Source organism: Aquarana catesbeiana, linkage group LG04 (genome assembly GCF_042186555.1).
Source record: "Aquarana catesbeiana isolate 2022-GZ linkage group LG04, ASM4218655v1, whole genome shotgun sequence".
Lineage (NCBI taxonomy): Eukaryota > Metazoa > Chordata > Amphibia > Anura > Ranidae > Aquarana > Aquarana catesbeiana.
This window is the reverse complement of record NC_133327.1, coordinates 366,152,090-366,167,754: the sequence shown is the minus strand read 5'-3', so window position 1 is coordinate 366,167,754 and position 15,665 is coordinate 366,152,090. Positions and strand designations below refer to the sequence as shown.

At 39.7% G+C, this 15,665-nt stretch overlaps 1 protein-coding gene across 3 annotated transcripts in view; it reads right to left on the bottom strand.

The window, feature by feature from the left end:
* Positions 1 to 15,665, bottom strand: part of SOBP (sine oculis binding protein homolog) — a 300,195-nt gene that overhangs the window by 30,246 nt on the left and 254,284 nt on the right. For all 3 annotated transcript variants that reach the window (XM_073627027.1, XM_073627029.1, XM_073627028.1), the window contains one exon: positions 1,268 to 3,213. In XM_073627027.1, the coding sequence (XP_073483128.1) occupies positions 1,270 to 3,213 (1,944 nt within the window). In that variant the 3' untranslated portion in view covers positions 1,268 to 1,269. The remainder of the gene's footprint in view (positions 1 to 1,267; positions 3,214 to 15,665) is intronic.

The window sequence follows — 15,665 nt, the reverse complement described above, 5'->3', positions numbered from 1 at the left end:
CACCCAGAGGGACAGAGTGTTCCTGCGGCTGTCATATTACAATGGCTGGGATGGGAAGTGGTTAAGGAGTGCCTCCACAACTATATGCTTGTCTATTGATATCATTCTGCTGCAGAGCACCTGGGCAGACTTTCACCAGTTTGCAGTGACTACCACGGGGTACTATACATTGTTTGTTGGTACCGTTCCACAAAAAAAGAAGAATGTGTTACTGGGCAATGGCTGTGGTTGTTACACAGTTTGTTTTACTTTATTTAAGGATTCCTCTGCTTAGTGCTGCATGCTGATTAGACTTTGAAGAGTTGACACACTTGCATTATATTTTTGACAGCAAGTTTACACAGATAATTAACTAACATTTTCCAGCAGGGGTGAGCATAATGCGGCCAAATTAATTTTACATTTATTGTTTTTTATTGTTTTTATTTTGCAAACAATTTGTAAAACAGAGTTTTATATTATATATTTTTTCTTGGTTAATTCCCAAAACTTTTTTTTTAATAAATTTCTGTATTAGATTTAAGATAGTGTTGGGAATTCATAATTCAATCATAGTCCTATAGGTACAGAATGTTAGTCCATGTAAAAGTAAAAATGATATGATGAATTCTATATTTACAAGATGACCAGTTTTAGATTTCCTGTATGCTTCTGTGCATATAGATTTGTCTGATCAGAGTCATACAGTTTAGGAAAACAGGAAATCGTGATTCACAAATCTGCATATGATGGACAAAATTAAAACTTTGCCATCTCCTAACACCTTCACTAATTTGCCTGGCCATAAAGCCAATGCGGTCAAATCTAATTACATACTGTATATTGAAAAATACATCTCAAAAGTAAAAACATTAACACAATATATATCTAAAATGTCTCCCATCTTTATTTTTATTTTTTATTTTTAGTGCATATACTGTATATGGTGCTAGTGAGTCTGTAAGGAGCAATTAAGGCCAAACTGCTTAGGAGGAAGGTGGAGGTGGGATCTATGCCAATATGTTTTTTTTTGTTTATTACGAGTGAACCTGACAGAGACCACCTTGTTCTTGAGAACTGTGCAGAACTTTGCTGACTTTATACAGGGAGAGATGATGAAGGTAAACATCCATACTGACCACACAGTGTAAATCATTTGTTCTGCAGCACCTTTACATACAGTATTGCTAAACATCTGCCAATTCCTGACATGACATTTGCACTGTATAATTGTACCTATTGGGCTGAGCATAACTGGTTTTATTGACAAAACAATATTGACACAAACCTTCATTTATTTTGATTTCGAATACGGAGGCACCTCCTTTTCAGTGGTGGCTCCATGTCTTCTGTCCCTGTGGAGAGTATTGGAGCTGAGATTATACAAGGGGTCATCGCAGTTTTTTCTGCTGGTTTTGGCACAGGCTGGATAACACAACCTGTTTTAGGCAACATCCTCAAAGCATAAGCATGGTCCTCATCAGCTGGGTTATTTAGATTGGGATCTTGTTTGTCCCCAGGTATTAGGGACTCATCCACAAGATTCTTCTTGCTGGTTTCTAGCTCTGAGTGGCAATTTGATGCACAGTTGTTTTCTTTAACAGATTCCAACTCACTTACTACTGGCTCCTTTTCTAACAATGTCTTCCTTTGCTCATGTAATTTCTCAGAGTTTTTAGAACCCTCTGTGTTCTTTGCACCATTTACAATGACATTACAAACTGCTGCACTGGTTTCCAGTCCTGGAGTGCTGGGGGCCCGTGACACTGTACCACAAAAATCAGAGTCACTGGAGGGATATACTTTTGTCTCTAACGTACTATTCTCCATACAGTCACTACAATTGGTTCTATCTGAATTACTGAAAGATAAGTTTACAACACTGTTAGGTTCAGATTCAAGTTTGAATGGAGAACTAAGAGCTCTATGTATGACATTGTGAAGTCTAGATCTGTGTGCCATAGTTAAATCTATGACTCCATCTTGTGGGACCTGAAGTGTATTAGTGACACTAATTTTACTGTTTTCTGGGCTTGCTGTCCTCACTGTTAAATCTACCACTTCAGTTTTAGTTTGTTCCTGAACAACTGTAGCCTGGTGAGATGACTGCCCTGAACCACCAGGAGATGAATCAGAAGGCTTTAAGGACCTTTGTTTGGAATCCCTTGGGGACAAAGAATTATCCTTTGGCTTTGCACCTGGTGCATCACTTGATGAACTTGGAATGATGCTTTCACCATTGCTGGAGAAGTCATTTGGAGGTTTGGAATCCACCACTTGAGGAATAGGTATGGGAATTGGTATTGGAACAGGTAAAGGAACAATAACAGGATATGGCACTAAAAGAGTTGGTGGTGGCACTAAAGGTGCAAGAGATGGCAAACCAAAATTTACCATTTGTGGCATATGTATGGGACCATTTGGCATCATGCCCATGTGAGGGAAAGGAAGACTAGGTAGAGGGCCACCAGGTGGATGTGGTGGAAGCAATCCTGGTGGGTTGCCTGGCATTGTAGGTGTATTTGGTGGATAATTATGAGGTGATAACATTGGTCTATGCATAGGACTAGAAGTAGGACCTAAAACTCTGGAACCACCTGGAGGTGGACCCATACCAGGGATTAGTGAACTGGGCAAAGGGCTGTTGGGGCCTGAACCATGGGGACCTCGTAAAAAGGGTGGGCGTATTTGCTGTATTATTTGCTGTTCCATAAATATGGGCAGAGGAACCGGTCCCCTGTTAGTCATAATCATGGGAGGACTCCTTGGTGGTACGCCCATGGGAGGCACAATACTGGCAGGTGGTGGGACAGGAACTGGTGCAATATTTGGACTGTCATTCATGGGAATGGATTTGGGAACTGGTGTGGGAATTTTTGCTGCAGAACTGTTGGCATCAGATGGGGAGGCATTGGTAGAGGCTGATGATCCAGGACCTTGTACTTGGCCAGCTGCAGACGCTGGAGATGGAACCTTTCTACGAGCATCTGTCAACGATATATTCCAGGAATCTGGAGTTAGCAGCTGTACCCCTGTGCCTTCTGATTTACTGTCAGCTGGGGGATGTAATGTGTTGCACAGTCCAGCTGGAAGGTTGGCTTGTGTTTCTTTGTAAAAAATATCCATTTTGTATTGATTTAGACATTTTGCGCTGCAGAACTGTAGCCTTCGTTCCCCATCTCCAAAGTCGAGATATTCTTTAGTATGCCGTATATGTTTACACCAATCGCATACCTAAAATGAAAAATTAGAAATTCAGCAAGTTGAGGTAAATTGATTGTAAAAAAAAATAAAACCATTCTTCCTAAATGTCCTGAAAAATGCTCACTTCCTGTGTATGTCATTTATGTGTCTATCTCTCTCAAAATCACCAAAGGCTACTTGAAAATGTATAATAATTGTTTTGCACAAGTATATCAACTGTTTAAGGTGCTAAAATACTAGCTCTGATACTTTAATCACGTAATTATGAAAGATCATAGTCTACAAATGGCTTGGTTAATACATTGTTTATCCTAAACAGGTTTATTACTGGCATATTGTTTTTCCACGTACTAAAAATATCTACAAAACTCTACACCCAAAATATTTTCAAAATATTGTTTAATTTAGTTTTAAATATAACAGAACAATTGTATAAATCTGGTTTCTGTTCGAAAAAAGAAATGATATCAATGTGCTCTGCACCAAAAAATGTATTTTTATATTTTCTTATTTTTAAAACATTTTTTATTCGTTTGCTTAATTTATATCTAAAAAAGCCCACCTTTTACTCCTTTGAAGAGAAAGCACAGGGGGACTTGGACGAGCTACACAATTTTATTGTTTTTAAAGAAAGTTATAGCATTTCTATCCCATGCTGTAACGTTTTAGTTCAGTTTCTGTTTACTCTCTCCCAAGTCCGTTGAATGGGAAAGCATAAACCCAATTTATACATTTGTTCAGATGATGTAAGGCAAAAAAGCTTTAAAAAATTATCAAACATAAGAACTGTTCTGCAGGGATACCAAACTATGCTATTTTGTTGAAAATATCATATACATTTCTATTACGTTTTCCTTAAAGTGTATGTAAACCTTAGCAATAAACGTCTCCTATTTGCTCACTTTTGGTCTGTTAGTTATACCATTGACTGTGTTATACATGTTTGATACATGCAAAAAAATTGTTGAGTCCTGTACTGTACTGAAATCTGAACATCCTGTGCTGCACTGAAATCTGAAGGAGTGTTTTTTGGCCCTGTTTATTTCATCGTGACCTTATGTTGTGGAGATGAGAGGGGGAAGTGTTTTGGAATCCAAATAATAACCTGGGTGACAAGGGTGCCCCTCAATAGATTAAGTACAGTGAGTGTGTCACTCTAGTACAGGAAGTATTCTACTGGCAGGATCACTAGGCAAACAAAGGGTGAAAAAAGTGAATAAACAAAAAACAAATATAATTAATACAACCACTACACCTAAGTACTGGTAAGATTCAATATGTCAAATTTTGTTCTGGTGTTTATGAACATGTTAATAAACCTGCCATGAACGAAAATGGGGGCGGGGGGGGTGTCACTGGTGACCTTCCATAATGCCAGCTGCCTGGCTTTCTCTGGGATAAAAGCTATCTAGAAAATTCAATCGGAACAAAAAAGGAGGTCAAAGTAAAGTTGGAAGTCCTTTTATCTGCATACTTTTATGGGTTAGTGATTCAAGGGAGAGAGGTCAATATGACAGCCAGCAAACAAGATATTTAGGAAGGAGGGCTCCGCAGTGGTCATCTCCATGTCTCTCTCAACACAGATTATCTACAGGTTTCCATAGAGTTCACAGGATAATTTAGGAGTAAAAAAATGATTCTAATATGTTAAGAGATATCATAAATAACACATAGTCTAAAACAAAATAACAGTAACTATTTCATTATATCTTGTAATGCCTTCACTTTCGAATGTAGTTCTTGTTAAAACAATGTTCAAAAACAATAGACATTTCTAATTTTAAAATGTATCACAGCCTAATTTTTAAACCATAATTTCAAGCTTCCCATTCATTGCTTTTGAGAGATTATTATGATTTCATTAACACATTAATTCCTCAACACCATCCGTTCTCGCAGATGGCTAAGACATGATCTACAATTCAAATACGACTCTTGTTTGCACTAATGCCTTTCCTTCGTATGGCATTTTGAACAAGAATTAATACGGGTGCTCTTGCCATTGCTATAAACAGATAAACAGATGTCAGCAGTTCTCCTAATGCCTTCATTTTTGGACAGGATTTAAAAAAAAAAAAAGATTCTTCAAGCATGCATGATTTTAATACGTATATTTACATTTCCAATGGTTTACAGATGAATTTACTGCCAAATTGATGTATTTGTGTATAAAATATACAGTGTATATACAGAAAGAGGGAGAGAAATAAACAAAATCTTGCTAGACATCTTCAGAATTTTAAGAAAATGGTGCATGACCAGTAATTGCTAACACTAAGACAGAAAAGTACTTAGTTTTATTAGAGATAATCATATATGTAAAAATATGACCAATTACATTGCAAACTTCCCCATTTAACAAGAAAGCACATGAAACTGCCTTCAAGTACCATCCTATGAGCCACATAAGCTTACTGTTTACAGCTCTGTAATTCCAATGTCACTGAAAATCCCTGCAGAAGTCAATGAGCATGGCTTCTGTTTTTGTGAAGGCAGTTATAGTCAATGGCTGCCTTCAAAGTGCCAATTTTATTTTGCTCTTTTCTTTGGAAGGGGTTGAGACTTTGGTGGGCTAAGATTTGGTTAAGGTCAAAGCGGTGTTCTGCCTGGGGAAAAAAAAAAATTAAAAGTTAGCAGCTACTGACTGTAGCTGCTGACTGATAGGGACACTGATAGGGTCACTTACCTGTCCAGGGAGCTTGCGATGTCGGCACCCCAGACAATTATTTCAGATCGGCTGTCACGTGCTGCCATCACCATTCATCGTAAGAATTCACAGCCGGCTCCCTACTGCGCATGCGCAAAGCGAGCAGCGCTTTCTAACTGGCCCAGCAGCAGAGGATGGAGGAGGGGGCCGAACTTCCGAGGGATGGCTCTGTTGCTGATAACATACCTAGTACATGATCTGACACTTCTGGTTCAGGGGGGGCGTGCGCGTGCCGCCCGCGAGCTGCTATGATTGGACACAGCGGGAGCCAATCAGTGGGTCGGGCGGACCCAATGTCCACCGGAACACACCGATCATTCTAGAGATCAGGAGAACGGCGGTCTGTCTGTGTAAACAAAGCAGATCGCTGTTCTTTGAGAAGGGAAGACAGAGATCCTGTGTTTTTCCTGAGCAGGAACACAGATCTCTGTCTTCTTACAGTAAATGCACATTCTCCACAGTTAGAAAACACTCCCAGGGAACAGAGTTAACCCTTTGATAGCCCCTGATGTTAACCTCTTCCCTGCCAGTGTCATTAGTACAGTGACAGTGCATTTTGATTAGCACTGAGCACTGTATTGGTGTCACTGGTCCCCAAAAAAGTGTCAGCGTCAGAGTTGTCTGCCGCAATGTCGCAATTCCGCAAAAAATCACTGATCGCCACCATTACTTATGAAAAAAATTAAAAAATCCATAAATCTATCCCATAATTTGTAGACGCTACGACTTTAGCACAAACCAATAAATATACGCTTATTGCAATTTTTTTTACCAAAAATATGTAGCAGAACATATATTGGTCTAAACTGATGAACAAATTTGATTTAAAAAAAAAAAATATTGGATATGTTTTATAGCAGAAAGTAAAAAATATTGTTTTTTTTTTTTTAAATTTAGGTATTTTATTGTTTATAGCGCATAAAATAAAAACTGCAGAGGTGATCAAATACCACCAAAAGAAAGCTCTATTTGTGGGGAGAAAAGGACATAAATTTTTTTGGGGGTACAGTGTTGCATAAGGGGGAATATAGAAGCCCTGTCAGCTGTGGCAGTGCGCCACTAGAGGGCTTCATTCTAAGGTGTTTCATAATGTGCTAGTGTGCGACGCACACTAGCACATTATGCAATTGTATTACATGGTAACGTTTTTTTTTTTTCTTACTGCAGCGGTTTACAACTGCTTTAATTGATGACTGGCCCATAATGAAAATACATCATTACTTTGACGTTTAATACCGCTATTATGGAAACGGCTAGCTGCCATAACCCTGGTATCATTTTTTATTATGTCCAGTTCTCTGTAAGATAAAAGTGGTCCCAGCCCATCCCCCCCGCTGCTTCTCAGTCATTCCCAGGTTTACCTGACCCATTGGTAAAGCCTGGGAGCAATCCGATGCAGCCGTTTGCTGGGCAGGAAGACAAGTGGGGCCAAGATGGCCGCCACTCGTCTTTATGCTCTCGGAGGATGGAAGCAATGTCTGACATAACTTCCGGTTCTCGGGACATAATCTTTTTTTTTTTTTTAAGTAAAAGTGCAAAAAAATGTTTTTTCTTTTGCTTTTAAAGGTAAATGAGAGATCTGGGAGTTTTTCTCCCAGATCTCTCCATAAAGAGGACCTGTCATTTTTTTTCTATTACAAGGGATGTTTACATTCCTTGTAATAGGAATAAAAGTGATAAAAATAAATAAATAAAGGGACAGTGTAAAAATAAAAAATAAAAAGTCAAATAAATAAGACATTTTTTTTTCAAAGCGCCCCATCCTTCCATGCACATAAGCGAACGCATACGTAAGTCTCGCCCACATATGTAAACGGTGTTTAAACCACACATGTGAGGTATCACTATGATCGTTAGAGCGAGAGCAATAATTCTAGTGCAAGACAGCCTCTATAACTCTAAACAAGTAAACTGTAAAAATGTTTAAAGTGTCTCCTATGGAGATTTTTAAATACCGTATTTTATCGCCATTCCATGAGCATGTGCAATTTTTAAAGCATGACATGTTAGGTATCTATTTACTCGGTGTATCATATTTCACATTATACAAAAAAATGGGTAACCATTGTGTTTTTTTTTTTTATTCCTTAAAGTATTCTTTCCAAAAAAACTGCATTTGAAAGACTGCTGAACAAATACTGTGTGACATAAAATATTTTGCCATTTTATTCTTTAGGGCAGGAGTCTCCAAACTATGCCCCCCACAGCTGTTCAGGAACTACAATTCCCATAATGCCTAGTCATGTCTGTGAATGTCAGAGTTTTACAATGCCTCATGGGCATGTGTCGTTCTGCAACAGCTGGAGGGTCGTAGTTTGGAGATCCCTGCTTTAGGGTAGCTGCTAAAAAAATATATATAACGTTTGGGGGATTATAAGTAATTTTCTAGCAAAAAATACTAATTTAAACTTGTAAACAAAAAGTTCCAGAAAAGGCCTGGTCTTCGAGTGGTTAAACTAAATGGGTTGTTTTACAAGGTGAGGGTTTGCAAACACTTTAAGAAGAACCTGTCACCTGCATTATACTTTCACAAAGGGGGCTTATCAGCCTCTTGTAATAACAAAGTTAAAAGAAAACAAAGTTTTAAAAAAATGTAAGAAATGGTTCTGGCAATATTTTTGAAATGTATACCAGTCAAAGATTTAGAAAATCTATAGTGGTAAGTCAGATTTCGAAGAAACATTTTGTTAAAGATTTTAAGTTTGATGATTTTTCAGTCCTCACTTAAGCAGTTTAAAATATCAGGAATTTTAAAGTGATGGGGTATTGAAATGCATGTACATGAGAACTATACTGTAATAAAAATTCAATACTGCGACTGTATATTTCACATTGCTACATACAGATGAATCTTTCTGTAGCTAAGAAATCCCATGATGACAGAAAAAATATTATTGCGGTCCAGCTTCCTGCTATTTATGTATTTGTGGCATTTTGCCAGTCTACTGCTTAAAAACTGAATGGAGTTGAGTTCCTGTCGTTTCTGTGAAACACTGTATGCTAGTAAACCACATGAAAGGTGTGGCATCAGAGGATATGTTCGTCTTTTTGGATATGAAAAACCCAAACCCAAGTCTCTTAAACAGGCAGCTCTGTCAGTGTGTATTTCGTATGGATATTTTTTAATGACATTCCAGACCAAAAGAAAAGATTGAATCACATTTGAACATCTTATATCAGCCGTTATTTGCTGATTCTCTGTGTTCTGTGATATGTATGTATAGTATATGATTGTGCCAGTTTTGCCTGCCCACCCAAAAACACATTTCAGCCTCAAGAGTGCCATGTACAGTAAACTTTGGCTTGAACCAACGAGATGACTGCTGCACTATTTTTCTTAATGCCGTGTACACAGGAGCGGAATGTTCGACAGAAAAAGTCCGACGGGAGCTTTTCATCCTATATTCCGATTATGTGTATGCCCTATCTGACTTTTTACGTTGAAAATTCTGACGGACCTAGAAGGAGAACATGTTCTAAATTTTTCCGTCGGAACCCATTCCTATCAGGAAAACCGCTTGTCTGTATGCTGTTCCGACGTACCAAAAACGACACATGCTCTGAAGCAGGTATGAGACGGAAGCTATTGGCTACTGGCTATTGAACTTACGTTTTCTAGTCCTGTCCTACATGTTGTACATCACCGCATTCTGGACGGTCGGAAATTTGGTGTGACCGTGTGTATGCAAGACAGCTTGAACGGAATTCCATCGGAACTCCGCCGGAAAAACCGTCTGAAAAACCTTAAGAGTTTATTCCGACAGAAAACCGGTCGTGTGTACAGTGCATAACAGTTATATACTTATAACATTTGCATGATACAAGGAGGTAGATACCACAACGACCCTGATATGTTTGCCTTTGTATTGGTGTATTCTCAGCTGAAAATTCCCAACCTGGCCAATAAATATTTTTCCCAAGATAGTGTGCACCAAGGATATTGGCTTATCCACAATGGACCTATGTACTAAAAATCCCTGTTTTTCATTGCATAGTTTGCTGGAAAGGGTGTATAGCAGTGTGCAAAGGGTTCATCCAGTTAATATGTGGTTTAGCGCCTCATAATTTAACCACTTCAGCTCCGGAAGATTTACCCCTTTCATGACCATACCATTTTTTGTGATACAGCACTGCAATATTTTAACTGGCAATTGTGTGGTCATAGGACGCTATACCCTAAATTATGTCCTTTTTTTCCCCCACAAATAGAGCTTTCTTTTGGTGTTATTTGATCACCTCTGCGGTTTTTATTTTTTGCGCTATAAACAAAAAAACTATTTTGAAAAAAAAACATTTTTTACTTTCTGCTATAAAACAAACCCAATAACAAAAATGTAAAAAAATCAAATTTCTTCTTCAGTTTAGGCCAATATGTACTTTCCTACATATTTTTAATAAAAAAAATTCCAATAAGTGTATATTGATTGATTTACACAAAATTTATAGCGACTACAAACTATGGGATATTTTTATGGAATTTTTTTTTTTATACTAGTAATGGCGGCGATCAGCAGCTTATAGCAGAAGCGTGATATTGCGGCAGACAAATCGCACACTAAGTGAAACTTTTAGGGAATCAGTGACACCAATACAGTGATCAGTGCTAAAAAATATGCACTGTCACTGTACTAATGACATCAGGGGCGATCAAGGGGGGTAAATGTGGGTTAAATGTAATTTTGTGGGAAGTGCTTGTACTGTAGGAAGACAGAGATCCATGTTCCTGCTTAGCAGAAACACAGGCTCTCTGTCTTCCCTTGTAACAGAACGATCTGCCTTGTTTATATAGGCAGACCACTGTTCTGCCTCTGTCGGGAACGATTGGCTGGACCCTGCGGTGTGCGCGCCGCAAACCCGGAAGTGGAGTTCACATACAAGTACGTGATTTTGCCTGCAGGAGCCACCGCCCCGCAATACATATACGGGATTTGAGCACAGCTATATCTTTTCTCCGTTGTAACGCAGGTTATGCCCCATGTTGGCATGGTGTCCACCGTAGCATTTGCATTGGCAAAGCAGTGTAGTACTGGCCATAAGAGGGATTACTTTGACACAGTTGGCCGGCTTAAAGTGGAAGTAAAGTTCTTTTTTAAACAAATGGCTGACTGGTAGGGTATTTATGACAGAAGAGTCCCTTTTGGTCTCTTCTGCCATAAATGCATCCTCCTGCCTGTCAGCTGTCATGTTCAGTGAGCCTGTGCATGCGCAGTTCAGCTCAGCAAACATTTACAGCCCAGATCAGCCCCCGATCTGTTCTGCGGATCTGGCCTATCAAGTGGCCAAAGGCCCAGGACCAGGAAGAAAGACCAGGCGAAGATGGAAGCGCCAGGGACCTGCCAGATTGGTCCCAGCGCTGGGCTGGAGGACACTATATGACAGGTAAGTCTGCCATAATGTGCTAATATGCTGTGCATACTAGTACATTATGGCATAACCCACCTGGGGGGCCTAAAAAATAATTAAATATATATATATATATATATATATATATATATATCAGAAAAATATAGCGGACTTTACTTCCACTTTAAGCATGCACTGCAATATGTGTGTACTAAAAATCCCTGTTTTTCATTGCATAGATTGCTGGAAAGTTTGTATAGCAGTGTGCAGAGGATCAATCCAGAATTTTTATCCACAATGGTCACTGCAGAACCAAACAACAATCACCTACATGCAAATGAGTGCCATTTAGCCCATTTTTAATTCTAGGTATATATATAAAAAAATGATACAGCATACACCATTTACAAACCTTTCCACTATTTCTTAATGATAGTATGATGTTATAAATTTAATTTTGTTGATCATGCACTGCACATACAATGCAAATGCACATGACAGCACGGTATAGTAGAACAAGACAACAAGCCATAATATTTTATACATATTAATATGCACATCTCAGTATTTGTCCTGTTGCATAGCTGACACAGACATAATCACATTAATGATGAAGAAAGTGTCGAGGTAGGTTCTACTTCTAGCCTGAATTAAGTTTTTGCCTTAGGCATACCTTACAGTCAGTTCCACTGCAACAGCAACAGGCTCCAGCTGAAACACCCATATTCACTTCCAAGCTAGATAAAATTTACAATGACCAGACATGGGACAGAAGGCACTTAACTGTTAAATTTACAAATTATGATTATGCTACAAATAATGCAATAATTATTGCAGTTTAATTGTTCTGCTCCTGTATGAGTATCAAAATAATGAAGTATTACATTAACTCTTTAAAAATAATGACAGTCAGACAATTTTAGAAAATGGAATCACACTTTAGGAAGTACATGGTATGATGGAAAGAATTCCATCTTACACAAACACCCATCCAAGGAAAAATCATTAAGCCCTGTCTCAAAGTATGGTAACTGTGGAATCTGCAGGGCACATTCAGGTGCCCGGCGGTAAAGAGAAAAGCTAATCTTTAACCCTTTCATGACTAAGCCTATTTTTGAAATTTGGTGTTTACAAGTTAAAATCCATATGTTTTGCTACAAAATTACTTAGAACCCCCAAACATTATATATATTTTTTTAGCAGAGAATCTAGAGAATAAAATGGAGATTGTTGCAATATTTTATATCACATGGTATTTGTGCAGCAGTGTTTTAAACGCAAATTTGTGGAAAAGGGACACTTCCACGAATTTTTAAAAATCCAAACAGTAAAGTTACCCCAATTTTTTTGTATAATGTGAAAGATGATGTTACGCCGAGTAAATAGATACCAAACATGTCATGCTTTATAATTGCACGCACTCGTGGAATGGCGACAAACTATGGTAGCTATGAATTTCCATAGGCGACGCTTTAAATTTTTTTTTACGGTTACCAGGTTAGAGTTACAGAGGAGGTCTAGGGCTAGAATTATTGCTCTCGCTCTGACGATCGCGGCGATACCTCACATGTGTGATTTGAACACCGTTTACATATGCGTGCGCGACTTCGGTATGCGTTTTCTTCGCTGCGCGAGCTCGTGGGGACGGAGGCGCTTTAAAAAATTATTTTTTTTTTATATTTATTTTAATTATTTTTATACTTAAAAATTGTGTTTAAAAAAAAAATGTTTTTTTTTTACTTTTATTGCTATCACAAGGAATGTAAACATCCCTTGTGACAGTAATACTGTAGGTGGTGACAAGTTCTCTTTATGCTTTTAGCCGCATCGGTTGTTATATACGGGTAGCCGATCGCCCGCTCGAAACAACGATACCGGGATGATGCCTGCAGCTGCGGACATCATCCCGGTATAACCCCCGAAAGCCGAGTATGCAGATGTGCGTATGGTCGGCGGGAAGGGGTTAAGCCCAACTCCAGGCTTTTTGGTAGGATATGGTTCTCCATCTGGTTTACAAAAAAAAATAAGCTCTGGCTGCAATACTCACATTTAATCCAAAGCTGACCTTTTTTCCTATAGTTCAGGGGTCTTCAAACTTTCTAAACAAAGGGCAAGTTTACTGTCCATCAGACTTTTGGGGGGGCCAAACTTTGGCCATTAGCCTCATCATTGGTGTCAGTGGGAGGCATTGTGTCCCATCGTTGGTGTCGGTGGGGAATTGCGTCCCATTATTGGTGTCATTGGGTCCCATTGTTGGTGTCATCGGGAGAAATTGTACCCCATCATTAGTGTCATTGGGAGGAATTGTGTCTCATCATTGGAGTCATTGGGCCTCTTTTAGTGCCATTGGGAGAAATTGTGCCCTATCATTGGTCTCATTGGGAGGAATTGTGTCCTATCATTGGAGTCATTGGGAGGAATTGTGTTCCATCATTGGAGTCATTGGGCCCCATTGTTGGTGTCATTGGGAGAAATTGTGCAATATCATTTGTGTCATTGGGAGGAATTGTGTAACATCATTGGAGTAATTGGGCCAAATTGTTGGTGTCATTGGGAGAAATTATGCCCTATCATTGGTGTCATTGGGAGGAATCTTGCACCTTCAGTGGGTGGGTGGGTGGGGGGGGATTTATGCCCCATTGTTCCATTGTTGGTATCAGTGGATGAAATATTGCCCCAAGGCCCAGATAAAAGCAAGCAAAGGGCCACATCTGGCTCTTGGGCAGCAGTTTGGGGTCCACTGCTCTAGTTGAAACCTACAAACCTCTACAAAAGGAATATTTTTTATTGTAGCTGACAAAGTGGTTTCATTATAAATTCAGCACAGATACCGAAGAATTTTATTTTTTTATTTTCTTTTCCTGTTGTTTTTAACTGCCTCCTACCTGAGTGTTTGAAGCCCACTAAGCAGTGATGTACCCTAAGCACATTTTATTTTGGAATAACTAACAATCTTTTTTTTTTTTAAAAACATTTTTTATTTTTCTTAACAAACACAAAACAATACAGACGCACAACAGCTCCGCCAACATCTGGCTATTAACAGGGAAGAGACCCATGCAGGGGTCACAGGGTATCGTTACAATATCAAGGACCATTAGAATATTTATGACTACCTTAGTATAGCAACAATACTAGGTTATCATGGCTCCTGCTCCATGGGTGGACTGACAATGAGCTAGCTTACCTAGAATATCCCGTTAACACAGGTCAGTCTATTAGGATGTTAAGGAGGGCTATCATGTATCAGAGAGGTCACCTAATTTGTTGCAGCAGTGGAGGGTTCCGCTAACCACTTACTCCAGACTCTGTCGTGTCTTTTCGGACAACCTCTATGTGTGTAGGTGTCCCTGTAAAGGGGTATCACATTGTTAACAAGTGTTTTCCATAAGCCTATAGAGGGGGGAGACGTTTCGCTTCTAGCATAGGACAATGGATTTCCTGGCATAGAACAGCAGGATACCCAACAAGGTTCTCTCTGCCACCCTGGGCACCAAGTCCTCCAGAAGCCCCAGCAGGCATATTCTTGGGGATGGATCAATAGAAATACTTAGCAGATCATTCACCTCTGAAAGAATTTGTGACCACAAACCTGTAATTACCGGGCAGGACCAAAAGATGTGGATAAAGTCCCCAGGGGCATGGTCACACAGCCAGCATTCTGGGGAGAGAAGACCTCATCCTGTGCACCTGAGCGGGAGTAAGATATGCCCTGTGGACAATCTTGTATTGAATGAGGCATTCTCTCAAGGAAACCAATATTTTAAATGGGAAGTCCTACACATCCAGTCCATCTCCGGAACATCCCGGCCCCACTGCTGATGGAGCCTGGACAGTTCAGGAGAAAAGACCCGGAGGAGATGTGCATATAGCACTGAGGTGGGTTTTTCGGTGCAGTCAAACCGCAAAAATCTGCTCTAGGTCGGATTGCACCATCTGTCTTTCACCCGGAGGGAACTGAGCCTTGAAAGCATTGGACAACTGTAGATATCTGAATTTGAGAGCAGGGTGTTGTGTTGAGACATCAAGTGATCAAAGGAGAATATCGTTAGGTCTGAGGTGATATCTGAGAGAGCCTTGATATGGTACCTTGCCCATATCACAGGGTCTGGTATTTCGAGAAAGTGTTGAAGGTTGGGATTGTTCCAGAGCGGGGCGTTCGGGGATACAGCGGTCAGAGGATACTTTTCACAGGTCAGGCCTTCCCTCCAGGCCCTAAGGGTGGTACGCATGGAAGGGGATAGGTCGTATGGAGCCTTTGGACCCTGCAAAAGAAGATTCGACAACGCTTCTGCAGATCGCAACACCGCAGCCTCAATGGCCCAAGCCGAGTTGGATCTATCTGGAACAAGCCACCAGAATGCAGTGACCAATTGGGCCGCAATTAAGTATTTGTGGCAGTCCGGGAACGCTAAGCCCCCCTGCGAACAAG